Below are 18,186 nucleotides of genomic sequence, written 5' to 3' on the forward strand. Positions count from 1 at the left end.
CTGCTCTCTGGCAAAGGAGTGCTTCTTATCAAGTGCTCTGATGTACAAGTGCCTGAGGGCTTGTTCACATGGGAAAATCCAGTGGCATTATTCATACCTCTGCGCTGCAGAATATGAGTACCCACATGGGAACTCAGCAAGGGTATAATTATTTTGCTCTAGAAAAGCCCAAAGTAGCTTTATATAATTTCTCCCCAGAAAGTTATCTGTTGCACAGGTAATGCAATGCCCCAGAGAAAATGCATTTGAGGACATCAGGCAGGACTACTTCCTACAAAAGCAACCCTTTGCTCACGTGAAAACACATTTCCCTATTTGAGATCCTTTTTTTTTTTTATCATCACACAGAGCACTCTGTCCCTACTTTAAAAAAACCTCATTCTACAGAGAAATTTAAACAAGCACCATGCATGTACTTATCCACACCCATCCACTCTTTTAGTTATCGACAGTAGTTTTGCTGCACTTACTTACACTTTTCTTCTGTAGATGCATCCTCACTCTGAGCACCACTCTCAGACAGATGCAGTGTCTACAGCTCTTGGTAAGTGAATGGTGTGCTGAATTCTGATGGAGAGGTATAGTACTAGCTCAGGAAAATAAGCAAGAACAGAATCCAGGTAATGTAAAACAATTTCACACTTGATAGGATATTAAAAGCATGTGCTGCACCTGCAGCCATGAATTTCATTTGCATAGCAGAAAAGCAATCTCTGTGCTGTAAATGTACAGTGGGCAGGAGGGATGGCAGAGAGACTTGCGTGTAGCCTTTGCAGTCCTGCCTTTTGTGTCTACTCTGCCCTTTGCAGTTCTTGTTGAGTGACCTGAAGCAGGTGGTATAACTCAGAGAGAGATTTCAGAGTCCTCTGGTGCCCGGCGGTGTCCATGTGCCCCGGCTGAGCACACTCCTGCACAGCTTTCTGCAGCTGCAGCTGCAGGGGGAGGGAAACCAACGGTCCTCTGAGATTTGGGGAAAACCAGTGACGGAATATTTTGTCACAGATTACCTGAGAAAAGGAAAAAGAGCAGATTGTTGTAGCTACAACTAATGCCCTGCTGTTTCCCTGAGACTGTAACAAAATGTCATCTGAATCCAAAATGCCTCTAGCCATTCGAAGAGAAAGGCATAGAAAAGAAGCATCCACACAGGTTACACTCTAGCTGAGAAATGCCCCTCCTTCTCAGATTGCTCCTGTACTTCACAAATCTTATGAGTGGTTGAGGAAGCTGGGGTTGTTTAGACTAGAGAAAAGGATGCTGAGGGAGGACCTTATCTTTCTCTACAACTGCCTCAAAGGAGGCTGTAGTGAGGTGTGGGTTGGTCTGTACTCGCAAGTGACAAGCAATATGACAAGGGGAAACAGCCTCAAGTTGTGCCAGGGGAGGTTTAGGTTGGATATTAGGAAAAATTTCTTTACCAGAATGGTTGCCAAACATTGGAACAGGATGCCCAGAGAATTGGATGAGTCTCCATCCCAGGAGGTTTTTAAAAGATGTATAGATGTGGCACTTAGGGACATGATTTAGTGGTGGACTTGGCAGTGCTGGGTTAATGGTTAGACTCAATGATCTTAAAGGTCTTTTCCAACCTAAACAATTTTATGATTCTGCATAACAAATGGTGAGGGTAAAGGGGTGGGAGATGGAGGCAAAAGGCCAACAAGCTACACTCCCCAAACCCCTCTGTTGTGTTAGTGCCTCCCAGCAACACAAGCTGGGTGAGCTGTAAGACACTTCATCCCAGGGTTAAGAAGCCCATGGACACCCCTTTCCACTATAATCACCTATTACCTCTGGAGATTTGGACAGCCCCGACTTTCACAGAATCATAGAATCACTAAGGTTGGAAAAGACCTCTAAGATCATCGAGTCCAGCTGTCAGTGCAGTACTGCCAAGTCTACCACTAAACCACAGCCCTAAATGCCATATCTACAAGTTTTTTGAACACTTCCAGGGATGGTGATTCCACTGCTTCTCTGGACAGCTGGTGCAATGCCTGGCCACCCTTTCAGTAAAGGAATTTTTCCTAACATCCAAACTAAACCTCCCCTGGTGCAACTTCTTGTCATTTCATTTTGTCCTATTGCATATTACCCCGGAGAAGAGGCTGACCCCCAACTCACTACAACCTCCTTTCAGGTAGTTGTAAAGAGCAATAAGATGTCCTTGAGCCTTCTTTTCTCCAGGCTCCCTCAGCCTCTCCTCATAACACTTGTTCTCCAGACCCTTCATAGGCTCTGTTGCCCTTCTCTGGACTTGCTCCAGCACCTTAGTGTCTTTCTTGAACTGAGGAGCCCAGAACTGAACAGAGTATTTGAGGTGCAACTTGAGGATGTGTCTTTACTATCAGTGGGGAAGGAAATGCTAATTCCCTGCCCCTACTTTGCTCTCCTGTCTGAGGCACTGTGCTAACAGCTACATAAAAACATGGCAGATAAGTACTAGTGAATATAAAGATCTGTCTGCATGCCCCAAGATGAGATTTCTGAACAGGACTGATACTTATGTGGAGGCATTTAAAAACCCAACTGTCTTCATCTCACAGTCTCCTAGTACATATCATGCATTTTATTGTCAATGTGATTTTAAAAGAAAGGGATGCATAAAACAGCTGTATCTACTCACTTGCAAGTTGTTATTGGCTCTCTGTGCTCCACATTTTCTTATTTTCAGATTACATTTTGAAAAGCAATCAAAAAAATTACAATCTTCGTCTCCTGTGCAATTCTGTTCGAGGATGTCCCTCATTTTGGGTTCAAAAAAGGCCATATCCACATCAATGGCCACCACCTGTGGATCAAAACAACCCATGAGATCTGGCGCAGCACAGACCATAGGACAGGGCTGAGCAGGCATTCTTTGCTCCTTGCTTCTGGAAATGTTGTGTAAGAGCATCTGCCAGTGAGGAACTGGGATCAAAATGAAAGGGCCTTATTTCACTTAACTGAGCCGCACTAGCCTTATAAATACCACTTTTTAAACAAAAACAGCCAATGTTTATGACACTGGGAGTGGGAAAATTATTTGTGGGCAATATGCCTCCCTGGGATCAATTGGATTGATTTGCTTTAAGCTGGAACTATTCATACCGAAAACTGATTTACTTGCTGGTGCAGCATATGCAGATGGCACCTTAAGCTTTTAATTATATGATGGTGCACAGTTATCCATGGGCCAGATGGTATCACTTCACAACTCAGCATTCAGACTAAACCCCTGACTCTGCCTCTGTGGAGGGGAGCAGTGGCACGCCCAGGGTTAGCTGCACCTGGTACTGCTCCAGCAGACCTGCCCCTGTATTCAGTGGTTTTGAGTCTGTTCAGCTGCAGAAAGAGACCCCTAACTTCGCTGAAAGCTGGTTCTGGCTTTGCCCAGTCCTGTTTGCTATGGTTTGACACACTTACTGTGCACAGTTCTTGTTCTGCTTGTCCAGAAATACGTCCCATAGCAGAGTCCAGCCAGAAGCTGGTCACAGCAGAAAAAACATGACTGAAGGGATCAATCACTTTTCTCATCTTGACACAAGGATCACAAAAGTAGTGAATATATAGCACAAAGTGGTTTGCAGAACTGCTGCCTGTGTTGGGGGTGAGACCACTCTGGGAGCAAAGGGCTGTAGTCCCAGTTTCCGCCAGTGTCACTCCATCCATGAATGCTCCACTTAAAAAAATCCCAGCAATAAAGAGGGAAGGGAATTCAGTAAGGGGATGGCAGCTGCTTGATGTGAGACAAACTGTAGGTGACCACAGGGAAAGCAGCCTCCTTCCAGAGTCATCATGGATGTGCAATCAGTGAATGTTCACAGCTGCTTTTCACACTTAAATTGGGGATGCTCCCTTGCAGCATTTAACACACATTTTCCTTGAGGAAAATATCTGGGACCTGGGCAAAGCAGAGTTACTTGGGCTCAAACGGTAGTCTAATTTTTAAGATTTAACCACCCAAATAACGGGGGAAACTGAACTGTGTGACTGGAACAGCAACTGGATCAACACCAGGAACTAAACATGTCTGGTTTGGTAGAAGCCCAAATAAACCTACCATGGGCAGAAAAAGAACATGGTCTAATCTTCATTTTATTCTAGTCCTTTTTCCCTAAGGAAAAATTCTGAAGAAATGAGGTATAGCTTAAAAACTCAACTATTTTTAGGCTTTTTGGAGCTTTATGATGATGACATATCCTAAGGAATTTCACACATTTGAACAGGCAAATCTTTTTTTTCTTTTCTTCTTTACTTCCTTAAGCTTTCTCCTGTTTTGCTGTTCAGTTCTTTGGAGAAGAGACCGTGAAAGCAGTGCAGGGTTTCCCCAGTCATAGAGTTGCTGCATCATCTCCCAGGTGGGGTCTTTGCCAGCACTGAGTACATTTGACCGTTCGATCCATTGCTCTGCTAGGAAAACCAGCCCTGGTTCCCAAACATACAGCTGCCAAAGGGTTCAGCGGCTTCACTGAAGTTCATCTGTTAGAAAAATGTAGTGTGGGCATCCAGCCAATCCTCGTGAAAACAGATCTGGGTGACGCTACCTATGATCGGCTACATTTTGGTGGGGTTTGTTATGATTGCAGTTGATGAAGAAGGTACCTCGGGAATTGCAGCAAGGACCCAACTTGGTTCCTGACCTGATTTAATGTCATGTTTAAGGTGCTGTAATCTTTCCAGTTCTCTTTGAGGTGGGCGTAAAAGAGGAAGCTCTCCCAGAGCACTGTGCATTCACCCAAAACCTCCTTCCAACTCTGCACCTTATGGCAGCTCCATGGCAGCTTAAAATTCTCCTGGATGATCTACCAGGCAGCGACCTCTCCTCTCCTTTGCTGCAGGAGAGCAAGCAAAGGCTGGAGTGAGAGCTGGAGCCTTATCCCCACCACTTGAAAATAATCCTCAAAGTGAAACTGCTGCACTCTAGGCACATTTCTTTGGGCTTTAGGGGTCTCATTACTCAAATAAGGAATAGCGGTACTATTATGGGCTTTATTATTTTCCTATACAGAGCACAGGAAACCAGCAAGTGAAAAAAATCTCTTAAACATAAGGGACAAAAAAGAGGCTGACTTACTGTGTTCCCATTCTGCAACTGGTTGGTAAAACTTCATAGAATTTCTGCTTCTTACTCTGCTTCCTCCATCACTGATTAGAAACTCTCTGTCCTGTCCCCCACCCTCTGTCCTTCTCCCCACCCTCAGCTGTCTGACTGTATCTCCTGTCTCTCAGCCTGATGGCGCAATACCACCAAGCTATAAGTAATGTACAACTGGGAGAGCCATGTGTGAGCAGCAATTCATTTTTTTCTTAATTAATTCTCCCAGGAAATATTAAATTATCATATTTACCTATACCAGAAAATGTCTGTTGTCTCTTTGGACCCCAGAAGTCACTGGAAGATCCTGGCAAAGCAAGACTCACCAAAAGGACTCGTGAGGGAAGACATATCCAGCATTCTTCCTCTTTTCCTAAATGAAATCTCTTTTCCTGTAAGAAGGCTGTAAAACAGATGCTCTGGTGTGTGCTCATCCACAGACAGCTGTAGCCCTGTGCAACTGAGAAAGCTGGGCAAAGCCTGCCTGGAGGAACTTCTGCTATACCTGGCTTTGCCTAAATACTGCTACAGCTTATTTTAGTTTCTTGCTGTAGCTCCTCACTTGTCCCCTATTCAGCTGCCGTATTGCACTGAATAAACAATGGGAGGGGAGAGAAGGGTGAAGGTAAAGCACTCTAACTGCTCCTAATGGCTCTATGTTTAGGCAATGTTTATCTAGTACTCTGAAGATACAAGTGTAATATTAACTCTCAGTGAGTACTAAAAATAGTATTAAAGTCGCCGAAAATGCTTTATATTCACTAAGAGTGCAGAAAGTCCACTGATGTCACTGCAAATTGGGAGCCTAGTTCAAACACTTACTCACTGCACAGTGCCTCCAGTCTGTAGACACAATTCCAACTGAAATCAGAGGAATTTCTGTCCACAGAAGAATGTGAGATACATGCAGCAATGTGGTGCTGAGCTACGTCACTATTTCGAAAACATGCATAGCTACTCAGGTCTGAGCTACAGCTGTGCAAGGAAAAGTCAAAGAGTTAACAGTAGCAGGAACTTTTCTGTCGCTGTCCTTGGAAAATTTCCAGACCAGATAAGCTGAACATTGAAACACAAATGTGCGTGCTTGGATGTGGGGAGTTCCCCTTGTGTCAGACCAGAGAATTCAGCCTTAGTTTTCAAATTCAAATAGTTTTTTCCTTTCAGCATCACTACCAAAAATAGTTGCCATGACTCAAATTACAGCTTCATTCACAGATTTTGAGATCCCCTTGCCTTCAGGAGGTATCCCTCACCACATCCAAGGGACCCTGTCGGTATCAGTGCCTTTGAGGAGGTGAAACAAAACAGAAGTAAGCAAGCAGTTCTCAAAACAAGCAGCAGGATTTAGTGCTCTGAAACGTGGCTGTTCACACTGCAAAGCAGAAAAGAAGCAGAGGATCTCCCCTGTTGCTTGTAAATGCATTGTTTTTGCAAAACCTTGGCCAAAAGCTGCACGAGGAGGGAAGTGTCATTTTTATACAGCCACCTTCAGACTAGGCTTTGACTTCAAATTGCTGCAACACCATCCCAAAGATGTAACTTACCGTAAGATCATGCCTGATAGCGAAATTTTCTGGTTTGATGTCACACAGGTGGAGTCGGTGAGAGAAATCATTATCAAAATGCTGCACCATGTCCAGAAAGCTGAGTGCAATGTCAGTGATGGCTCTCACCCTGCTTTTGTGTCCAGTAAGGGAGGGACCGATCACGTTTTCCAAGGGAAAAAGAGTTTTGTGCCAGGCATGTCCAGCTGTGAGATACTCCACAGCATAAAAGTGTCCACAAGAGCCAATAATTCGTAGCACATGTTTGCTGAAGTCCTGCAGCAAACTGAAGTAGATATATTCTTCCTGCTGGAGCAAGGACCACATGCTGGCCACCTGTGCTTTCCAACGTGGTCCCTTTTTCCTTGTCCACAGGGGCCCCATGGTACTATTAGACAGTTCTAGCCCCAAGGCATTTTTGACCTCCAGAGCTACCATCAGCAGAAGCTCAGTTTCAGGTATATTCTGTGTTTCCACTTCCTCCAGCATACTGAGGTGCTGGTAGCTGGAAAAGACTTCTTTTTTGGACTTCAGTATGATGGGCTGGCCTCTCCAATCGGCCTGAATGACCTTCTTACCTCTGTCATAGTAAAGGCAGTGTTTGTACACCAGCTTCTGTGCCACGCACAGGTCTTCACAGAGGTCACCAGTCAGGGCTCCGCTGCTGTAGTCAAGACACTGGAGTGAAAGAGCAGAATATTCATAGCAGAACCATATGCCCATGGACCACGTAGAAGAAAGACAAATAATGAGCAACAGTCCTAAGCTCAAGAGGTTTGCAGCAGTCATGGAACCGCAAACACACACCTTCGACAGCCGTTGGGTCACTCAATAGCTTTTCAGAAATCTCTAGAGACCTTTTACTAGGGGAGTCTTGCTTCGAAACAGGGATTCTTGGGATGCTAAAGGACAGGATTTTCAGGGGTGAGGAAATGGACTAAATGACCTGTTACCTTGAAGTGTTTTACACATATGAGTTCAGCAAGACAAACTTTAAACACACGTGGCTGTGCTATATGAGATGATGGGTTGTAACACTTTAAGGCACAGGAGATAACTTCCATAGTAATGCAAGACTTCTCTGGAAGGTTCAGGGGAGCATGAATTAGACCTCCACTTAAACTACAGGAAAATCCATGGCTAGCTGGATTTCTGGTTTCTTCCACAGTCCTGCATGTTTCAGCCTTGCACTCAACATGCCCTGAACGAAGCTGTCCTAACCTCCTCCTGCCCTACCAGGAAACACAGAGGTTGTGCTCAATGCCTTTTGGACCAAGAACTTTCAGGATCTTAAAATATATACTGTATTTTATTATTAAAACAATAATCTGCAGAACAAACTGACTTTTCAGGTTTTATATGTAATTATCAGAAGTGAAATTTTAATATTAATTGCTTGAATACTTAATTTTTTTTGTAGTTGTAAAGAAATAACCCCGTGGAAGCAAGGAAACTGCTGCTTGATAGTTAAGTGGTCATTGCAAATTCATACAAGAACTGCAAGGATTCCCTCACCAGTCCTTCCCTCAACCCATAATTCTTTCCATGATATCATTTCCAAAAGTGGAGGCAGTCGATACATTCCTATAGACATTCAGAAGTGCAGCTGTAGGGACTGCTTTGGATGAATCAGTAGAGGGGATGATCAGAGGTCTCTGGTGAAAGGGGAAGAGATGAGGTGGTGTAGAAAGCCAAACATCTGGGAGGCAGCTTGACAGTGTCAGCCGCCTTCACTTCTTTCTGGCATTTGAACCTTCATTTAAACAAGTTGGCAGGACCCCCTGCATGTGGAGAACTTGCAGTGGCTGCCTGAGCCCCACCTCACTTGTGACTTGCTGTTACATACACAAAGAACATGATCATAACATTCAAGTAAATTATTTTCTTAGGACAGTCTATGAGGTGTGTACACCAGAAGAATATGTTCTGATGCCAAGCAACATTTGGAGTTCAACCTTAAACAACACACAGGGGAATGGATGGAGGATTAAGTCCAAAATCCAAGAATGGTGATAAATTGACTGCAACAGCTCCCTGAGGGCAGTTCAGACAGGGATAAAATTTATTTGTATTTTGATGTTCTCACAGGCCAAATGAGAACAGTCATTGCCAGCAAGGAGAGCCAGGTAGGCAAACTCTTGCATGAGTGTTCTGACCCTGAGTCCACACATGTGAATCACACACACATCTGCATCGACATCAGCATCAGGATGGCCAAGCAGACTCACTGGGCTGTCTGCAGACTTCAGAGCATGCAGATCAATGCTCCTGCTTTTGAAAATCCACTCCTATGAATTTAAGACAATTTTACTCTACCTTTTTAAATAGGAAACATAGTTTTCTTAGCAAAAGTAGTTTAGCAGTTCTTACCATCTGGAACTCTAAGCATTATTAGAAAGAGAATTACAAACAGAAGGAATTTTGGGGGTTTTCTTTGGATTGTAAGTATAAGAATGTTTAAAACTCTGTTGAGAGACCACAACCTAACTCTCTTCTGCTACAGTAAGAGAATTTAGGACTTAGTCATGTAATTGGGTTCACATGGGTGAACACATGCCCCCATGGACAGTTTTAGTGTGCTCCATCAAGTTCACTCTTAGAGGGTCCACATGCATAGACCTCTTACATCTAGAACACATGTCCATCACCTGTAGTCAAACATGTAAATGTGTATCTTATTTTCTTGCATTGACATCATGTCGTTCTTAATCGCATTAATGAGAAAAAGTAGTTGTGGAAAAAGCAGTCTCACATTTCACAGACATAGGAGACAAGTCCTTTTTGAACCTGGTTGCTGTTTAGGACTTGTCTGCTGATTTTTCAGTTTAACCTATAAATCTTTCATTATTAACCTAGTATCTGACAAAGAATGTCCAATTCATAGTATTCTTTACAATGACCTTGTGCAGTGTTTTGCAAACTAGGATATGTGGAAGAAAACTTGATCAAGGAGTTCATGGTCTCACAGTGATGAAACACAGAGCGGCCTTCCAGATGTAACATTCTCTGCTCGTCACCAAAGCAAGCAAGGATTTCAAAAAGGCTCCCTCAAGTAAGCAATCAAGAAGTTTGAACTACTTTCTATCATAGATATTTTCTATCTATGCCTTTTAGGCATAGTCTGCACTGGTAGTTCATCTTGAAGCAATTATTTGACCCTTACATCCTTTCCAAAGACATACAGTTTTACAAGACCATTTTCCATCATACTGGCATAGCACTATTGTGCTCCCCAGCATATTAGCTTGCATTTTACAGTATTAAAACACATTCTGGTGGACTGAAAACATTTAACTAGGTGATACAGATTTATTATTTACTAACCCAGGAACCTTTGCACTAACTGCAAACTTCACTATACAAGATTGTAATTCATCACGGTGATTGTTGATAAAAAGAAGAATCAATTCCCCAGGGAAATCTTTCAGAAATGGTCCTCCATGCTGCCACTCCTGTCTTAATGGCTGCATTTTGAGACCTGTCAATGAGACAGTTTTAAATCTACCTAATGATTGCCCTTTGAATGCCACTAAGTGCCAGATTTTTAAAACTAAAATATGAAAGTGACACCAAGCCAAAATTCTTATAGAGAAGCAGCTGTACTACAGAAAAATGCAAACACAAGTACGGTTTGGATTTGCTTGTATGTTTCTGATTAAATTTGACTACATAATTTTTAATGCCCTTAGTGCACTTATCAAGATAAGTTCAGAAAAGCTGGGTTTAAATTAATGTAAAAGCTTAAATTAATGTAAACCCTGCTAAGGATTTATATAAATTTAAATAACTCACTGTACCACCATCAGTGGCCTGAGACTGATGTTCTGCCTTGTTAGCTAGTACTTCTCCTGTGTAAATGCAATACTGAGCCAGGTTTGGAAGGCATCAAAATTAATTGATTTCTCCAGAGGAAACAGAAATTGATTGCTATGATTTAGTGTGTTCAGTGTAAATGAAGATGAGATTGGCATTAGGAAAGAGTGATTTTTTTTTTTTTTGAGAGTTCAAATTGGTTCCTGCAAAATGCCCTGTGCCACTTCTGCCTTGTCAGTGCAGTACACATCTGCACAGGTGTACATCTTACTCAGAATAAGGAAATAAAACCTTTGGAAATGCCACTTGCTAGGGCATTTTCACCAACTTGTTTGAAATAGCTCATCTAATCTCCTACTGAAAATATGAAAGATGACTAGAAAGATAGTTTTTCTTAGAGGCTGATTTTTGCTTAATAAAGAGCGTGAGACTCAAATTATCGGGTTATTTGTTTCATAGATAATTGCACTTTTATAACTGCAAAACTCATGCCTTGCTCAGAAGATGTCGAAAGACTTACTTGTGGGCTGATGAAGATGAGCTCATTTTCTAATTATTCCACTAGAAGGACAATCCCTTTCTAACATCATCTAGGAAAACTGTTGCTTTACAAACCTTAACGGTAGTACTGAAGACTTACCTACAGAGAGAGATGAGTACAGCAACCTCAGCTACTCTTCCTCTGGAAGGAGGGTCTGTAACTGAGCTGTCACTCAGTGAATAGAGACAACTTTCCAAGCTTGCGCCTGAAATCTGATCCCTGCCTGGGCTTTTGAAGGCGTGCCTAACCGTCTCCAAACTGAAAAACAGCAACAAGTCTCAGTCCATCTCTTTACTGGCGAGTGTGATGGCAAGGACCTGGACCTCCCTGAGCTTGGCGGCTCCGTGCTCCTCCATATCTCAGTGATCTTCCCAACCACGTAAGGAGGAGGCAGAAATCATTCCTTCAGCTGCAAACCTGAGCTCAGCTGTACTTCGAGCTGGCTACTGCGGTAAAGAAACTGGAACTCACTGCCATTAAAAACACTCTGTTAGGACCACTGCCTATACTTGCACTTTCTTTATTACACAGAATTAAGGAAATCTATGATCAGCTTTTTGCTTGCTTGCAATAATAGATTATTTAATTCCCATTAGGATTTCTCTCTTCCCACCTAACCGTTGGCAGTACACATACCCTCATTAAGAAACAAAATTTAACTCAAAGGATTAACCCAAGCTGCTCCTCTTCTCAAAGTGTTTCCTACACAATCCTAAATCTCTTTATTACTATTTCTAAGGGAAATTTTAGTGAATATTCTTTCTTGAATTTTGAGTAATCGCACCTTTACACGCCAGACATAAAGACGGCGATACAAGCTGCCTGGCACTTTTGAAAGATGACTTTTGTCCATAGACATTTTCGGCTAAAAACAAAACAAACAAACAAAGAAAAAAACCCCAACACCCGGAGGAAGGTTTCCCCCCCCCGCTCCGGAGTGTGCGGCACGCCGAGCTGCCCTTTCCAAAGAGCTTGGGCAGCTCACCCGCATCCCACGCCAGGGATCCGGCCCGCCGCCTGCACCTGACCTCGCCTCGGGGAAATCCGGCCCGCCGCCCTGCACCTGACTCCGCCATCGAGGGAAAAGCAGGGGAGGGAGGGAAAGATGGGACGGGAAAGAGGAAAAGGAGGTAAAGGAAGGCCAGCCACCCCGCCCGTGTGGACCGTGGGCGCCGGTAATCGGCACCTCCGCGGCCGGAGCTGGGCCAGGGGCGGCAAGAGCCGGCAGCTGGGTGCTCGGTCCAGCGCAGCCCCGACGGACCGCCGGCCTGCCCCGTCCTGCCGGGCCGATGCCCGCGTCCCGCCGGGGCTACGTACCAGGCCTGGCCAGGATCCGCATGGCTTTTCCTCGTCCGTGCAGCGACTCGAGAAAGACCGCTCCGTGTGGAAGAGGAACAGCGCATGCGCTCACCACCCATCACTCAGCAGGCAGCCCATGAAGGAGGAAGGCAGGCAGCAGGGCGCATCGCCGCCAGATTTTGAGCCGCACAGCTCTTAAGCCCGGGATGCCCACTCATCGTCGCTCCGGACGGGCGGGGCCGGCGCTTTCAGGCTGCTAGCGGCCCGACGAGCGGCGGTGGCGGTGGCCGGGGGCTCCGAGCGTGGCGCCCCCACACGCCACGCCCAGTCCGCTCTCCCGCACCTGCAGCCCTCGCCCCCTCGCCCGTCCGCCGGGATGGCGCGTCCTCCGCGCCACCGGCCCCGCTCCCGCCCCCTCCCCGGGCCGGGACTGCCCTGACGGATGCCCGAAAGCGCCCCTTTTGAATTTAAGCCACGTAGTTCCGCCGGATTTGTCTGCGCTCATGCCCTGTGCCAAGCGGCCCCTACAGCCACTTGGCGGCTGCTGCCCGCGCCCCCCGCCTCTCCTCTCCGAGTTTCTCACCCGAGAATAAAAGCGGTTTGACGGGTGATGGATGCTGCTGTGGGAACTCGTTCACATCCAGGCGGCTGCCCGACGCTTTGAAAGAGGCAGCCTGGAGACGGAAGGGTCCCTCTTGTGAAAGCTTCGCCTCCCGACACATGGGAAAAGACAAAGAAAAAGTTTATTCTAGAGTAACTTCTCCAGTTTTATCCTCCCGGAGCTAACAGAGGAAGAGAGAGAAGGGTCTCAGGTGCCCATTCAGTAACGCAGCACTCCGCACCTCCACGATTCCCCAAAAGCTCCCATAGCCTCTCCTGCCCGCCCCGTGTCCCAGCCGCGGGTGCAGGCTGGCTCCTGCCCAGCATCTCTGTGTCCCGGCCGCCTCGGCGGCCGGCGGGGAATGCCAGTGGAGCGGTCCCGCTGAATGCTTCGCCGAAAGAGGGCAGGGTGTACTTGGTCCAAGGGTGTTGGTAGCGATAGATTGTCTCCCTACCATCCGGCAGAGAGAGTACCTGTGACCGTATCTCTTTTTAAGAAGGCGTCAGCACCATGCGACAGCCCCTAGTATATTTGACTTCGTTAAAGTCTCTAAGGGATCAAAGACCCATATGTTTATTCCTATGCAGCAGGCAAGATCTTGACACACTTTCCTCACTCCAGATGCAGATGTTCACTGTCTCTGTTTAGACCACCACATTCTTTTTTTTTCACCCTTTGCTGCCACTTGACAGCATCTCACCATCACCGTTTTCAGTGTGAAAATTAATATATTAAAGTACAGTCCAAAGTAATAAGGGTATCTGCTTCAAGTTTACTGTCAGATATGATGAAAGAGGAACAGGTTCATTTTTCTTTCCCTTTATGGTTTGTTACCTCAGGCTACTTGCAATCCTATAGCTGGAAGATGAATTGCAGTTAATGAAAACACTCTGAGGATAAATTATTTACCCCAAATTAGTGAGAATAGCAGAATATGGCCCATGAATGGAGTAATGCATAATAATTCAATAGACTTATTTTAATCAGTAAGTTGCTCCAGTGCACATTTTGTTAGTAAACTAATGTTAAAAAGTGAAAGTTCACTGTTGGAGAGCTAGGTTTAGGGGTATATATTGTGTACCATCATGTGGTATATATTGTGTGCTCAATGAGAATATTTCCCTGACAAATCATTAAAAAGACAGGAGTCTCTATTGACATGATCTAATTTTACCTCTTAAAACAGTGAGGGGAAGACCACAGGTGCATCAAACCTGTTGTTCTTCACACCTTTTACATGGTCAGTGCAGTTCTCCTCTACCATGCAGAGGAGAGCTTGAAATACAGCTTCTAAGTAGATGGCAGACTGTGGTAGAAAGGAAAATGGAAAGATAAAAGTATTTCTGAAAATACTACAGCTTTCTAGAGACTGGCAGTGAGGAGGGAGATGCAAGGAGAGCAAAACTACTTTGATCTCCAAAGAGAATCAGAAGCAGAGTCATTATCACAAGCCACGTCTTCTATCCTTAATGTGTTTTGCTCCATCTCTCCATCATCTCATTTCTTCACCTGCAGAAGCTGCTTTTGGCCATCCTTTTCAAATTTTCTTTTTTCCCTCCTTGGTCCTTTTACTGAGAGGGTTCCTTTTGAGACACTGGCAATACAGCCTGTTTCTTGAAAATGTGGCCAGCAGCAAAGACCAACTAGGCAGCCAGGAACTGAAAACTTTTAATCCTGTTTCTCAGTCTGACACCAAATGCTCTTAGGAGCTGTCACTGATCAGTTTGGAGTATTCGTTTGGAAATTCCTAGGACAATAAGTGGGGAAGGGCAAGAGGGAGAGTTGCTTAGCCATTCCTCTGCAGGGATACCAGCTAGGCTTGAGTTCAGCCAACCTTCACCAGTGACTGCTGCCACCTAGGAGGGAAAACTGCAGATCTACCATACTAATACCTGGAACAATCCTGAGATGTGACCCACATATAAGAGGGATGCAGATGCTGTGGGAAATTCAAGCACCAGAGTATCTCCCTACTGCTTTGTCCTAAGCTGTCTGGGTAATAGTTTAGGCACTACAAACCCACCTCTATTTTAAAGTGTAGATCTTGACTTTTCTATGTGTCAGCATTCCCCAAAAGATATCATGTTCGTAAAATTCTGTATATGTGTTACTTGTGTTTCAACAATAGTTCTGAAAACAGATCTTAATTACTTCTGACTTTAAGCTAGGAATAAAATATAGATAATTCTGGCCTGGTTAGGTGTCATAGCTGAGCTGCTCTAATTTCTGCTGAAAAAAACCAAGGATGTTCCTTTCTCCTCCTCCACTGCCACCTCCTTGTTTTCCTCTTTGCCTTGCCTGCATAGTCCAGCCCCTTCTGCCAGTGAAAGAAATTCCTCGCTGCCAAATGAGCTTTCTTAACTCACCAACAGGTCAGAGAAACATAAAGCTGTTTCTTGCTGAGATTATTTTCAGAGAGGTCAGCAGGCCCTGGAGATGTTGCCAGGCATGCTGATAGAGCTGGTGCAGGGAGGCACATTGCAGGGCCAGGCACTCTGGGATGCTGGAGGCAGAACTGTCCCACTGGCTCAGCTGTATCAAATGTCTGCCCCTTAAGGATGCAATGACTTATTATGGGTATGGTGATCTAAATGGAAATGGTTGTGGAAAGGAGTAGTCCTGTCCCTGTTTTCACCCCAGCCATGTGCTGCCACTGCTCCCTTGGCAGCTGGATCAGGGATCAGCAGTCAGCATCAGTAGGTTTTTGATTGCACTCTTCATTTCCTCCCAGGATACCAGCTAAAATTCACTCAATTTGGCAGTCTGTAAGGAGTCCACATCCTCGTCTTTGATTTGGGAACAGCTGCTACACACTGCAAGAGCAATTCTACCTGTAACATACAGTTGTCTGCTGCTTTGATTATGGAATGTGAAGAAATATACTAAGAAAATAATAATGGGTTTTAATGTAGTCTTAATAATGTTTTTAACAGTTTATTAAAAAATAAAAGTATAAGATGAAGGGAATTTAATGAAGCAAATGCAAGTTGCATGATACTCATAGTAGATAGTATACTAGTTTCATTGTGCAGTAAATCCCATAGGAGGCATTTGCAGTCAATAAAGCCCTGTCTTCACAAAAGATTTTGATATAGCATTCAGGCTGAACAACTGTATCTAGTGGTTCAGCCTCTGAACTTTCAAATATCTCACCGACTTCAGTCAGTGTGAAAAGTTGGACAAGTCTGGTAAACATGTATATGTGTGTGCATACATACCTTCTTGTAGCATGTACACAGAGACCTTTAGAACAGATCAAGAATTGACCCAGAAAGCTTGGATTTAATAACAGGTAAAAACCTAGGTGCTTTAGTATCAGGTGGTTTACCCTTTAATAACAATTTATTGCTAGCTGCAAAATTCAAGTCTAGTTTTAGGTTTTCCTAAACTTCAAGGTTCTTAGACTAACAGAGTTAATTGTAGTCCAACTTCTGTAAAATATGTATGAGTGTCTCTCTGTGCCATATACATTTTCCTTTGAAAAAAGGCTTCTGCATCAGAGAAATTTTCCTTCCTGTATGTATTAAAATGTGACCATTTCACGTTGCAATCCTGTGTTCCCAAAGGAAGCTATATTCCTATTCTTATTTTAACTCAGAATTAAACTTGATGAAAATAAATTAGTAGAATTTGAATTAAGGCAAGCAACTCTAAGGACAGTAAAAATAATCAGGACTAACTGTATAAGTTCCTACCCAATTAATCTTTGAATTACTAGTTAGAGCACAATGTCAGCATCAGGTTGGTCTCCTCCTCATTGCTGCGTTGGGCATATCACAAAATTGTGCATCAATAATGTCAGTTCAGAGAAGGAATAACCACAGGGTTCAGTGGCCAGGAGTGAGATGCCTTGACCCACACCCACCGGTGAAGAGCCTGGCATGGTGTCTACCTGTGCTGTCTGTCCATGTGTGGGATGAGCAGCTCCTCAGACAAGGGCCATGAGGAGTCCTCAGTCCAAGGAGCTGCTAAGCCCACACGTTTCTCATCACCTGCAGACACAAACTGCATTGCAGGCTCAAGTTGTATTAGGCTGCTGTTAGACCTTATTTTCCTAATTACCTAATTCTTCATGAGAGTTTAAAAGAAACAAAGTAAATCAGTCATTAAGAACTACCTTGGCACTCGAGTTAATGAAATGTAAAACTGGTTCATTAGGAATTATTGTTCTATTTGATTGATTTTATCACCCGCTGTCATTAGCACCAGGTTGTCTGTGGAAATCGGGTATGTGTCTGCCAATCTTTCACAGAGCACATACGAACCTACTGTTTTCCTGCTAGGAGCTCAAAAAACTTTTGAGTGCTGTTCAGATTTACCTATTTTAAAACACAAATATTTCTTTCTGATTTTCTTTGGCCAAGCTGAGCAACTGAAAAACATCACAAGGTTAGACATAGGTTTGAACATGAGCCTATGTCCTTTAGGCAGTGAAATTCCCCCGCAGAGCACTGTGTCTACCAGAGGAATCCAAATGTATTTTTTCATTTATGCCATTAATCAAAAAGAGTATGTTGCGAACTACTCACAGAAGTTTTATGGTATCAGAGAGCAGTGAGTTTATTGGGTCACACTGTGAACCAGAAGCAGAAAAATGGCACAATATAAAATGCAGAGTATACCTTTGTGGACAAGGGAAAAGCCTGGGGTAATTCACCGATTTAAACAACGGAAAGTGTTTGGACAGAAAAGGCTTTCCCATGCATATATAGAATAAAGAATTTGTAATATGCTTTGTCCTGTTTGCTTTTTACTTTCATCAGGTATTTCTTAGGCATAGTTGCCTAGGAAAGCCAAAGGTATTTATTTTCTCCTTCCCTTTTACAGCTTTCTAGATTCTAAATGGTAGATTCTAATTGTCCTGCTCTTCTCATATATCCCCTTCCAATTAATCTCTTTATTAACCTCATGCCAATTTTCCCCTCTCATTTGGAAACAGTATTGCCTGAAGAAGCCAGTAAGATACCCTGGCAATCACTGTGGCAGATTGTGGTTCACTTGCAATTCTTCGAATGAGGTGGAACAATAAAGATGTAAAATATCTTCTGGAATTTTTGTACAAATATCACAAATGACGCCTGACACAGTATTGCCTATTGGTTCTCTGCTACATTCTTTGCCTATTTGTGCTACCAGTCACCAAAAAGAAAATTAGCTGTAAGACAAAGTTGGAATCAGTGACTTAAGAACAATTTTCCTAGTCTAAAAGGGTGCTCTCCAAAGGAATTTGCTGCTGTGTGGCATGTTGTGTGTCTGTCCATGGTGAAAGGGAGAACAAAGAAGGGAAAATGCTGACATTCTTTTCCAGTCT

The 18,186-nt window shown here is 44.0% G+C and overlaps 1 protein-coding gene across 1 annotated transcript; it reads right to left on the reverse strand.

Moving 5' to 3' along the window:
- Nucleotides 1–324: 324 nt before the first annotated feature.
- On the reverse strand, nucleotides 325–7,636 carry DIPK1C (divergent protein kinase domain 1C). The gene is made up of 3 exons (XM_018070172.2): nucleotides 6,622–7,636; nucleotides 2,627–2,791; nucleotides 325–1,007 (listed from the first exon to the last, which is right to left on the reverse strand). Exons 1-3 carry the CDS (start codon nucleotides 7,408–7,410, stop codon nucleotides 792–794), a joined length of 1,170 nt encoding a protein of 389 aa, XP_017925661.2. The 5' UTR covers nucleotides 7,411–7,636; the 3' UTR covers nucleotides 325–791.
- Between the last annotated feature and the right edge of the window lie 10,550 nt (nucleotides 7,637–18,186).

This window comes from Manacus vitellinus, unplaced genomic scaffold, assembly GCF_001715985.3.
Source record: "Manacus vitellinus isolate BGI_N305 unplaced genomic scaffold, ASM171598v3 scaffold_17_pilon, whole genome shotgun sequence".
Taxonomy (NCBI): domain Eukaryota; kingdom Metazoa; phylum Chordata; class Aves; order Passeriformes; family Pipridae; genus Manacus; species Manacus vitellinus.

What these genes read in the sequence shown, in the direction of transcription:
- DIPK1C (XM_018070172.2), bottom strand. Translation starts at nt 7,410, where the DNA reads ATGACTGCTGCAAACCTCTTGAGCTTAGGACTGTTGCTCATTATTTGT. An exon ending in CTATCAGGCATGATCTTACG is followed by an intron (nt 2,792 to 6,621) that starts GTAAGTTACATC and finishes TTTGATCCACAG; the next exon opens with GTGGTGGCCATTGATGTGGA. An exon ending in GAGCCAATAACAACTTGCAA is followed by an intron (nt 1,008 to 2,626) that starts GTGAGTAGATAC and finishes TCCTTTTCTCAG; the next exon opens with GTAATCTGTGACAAAATATT.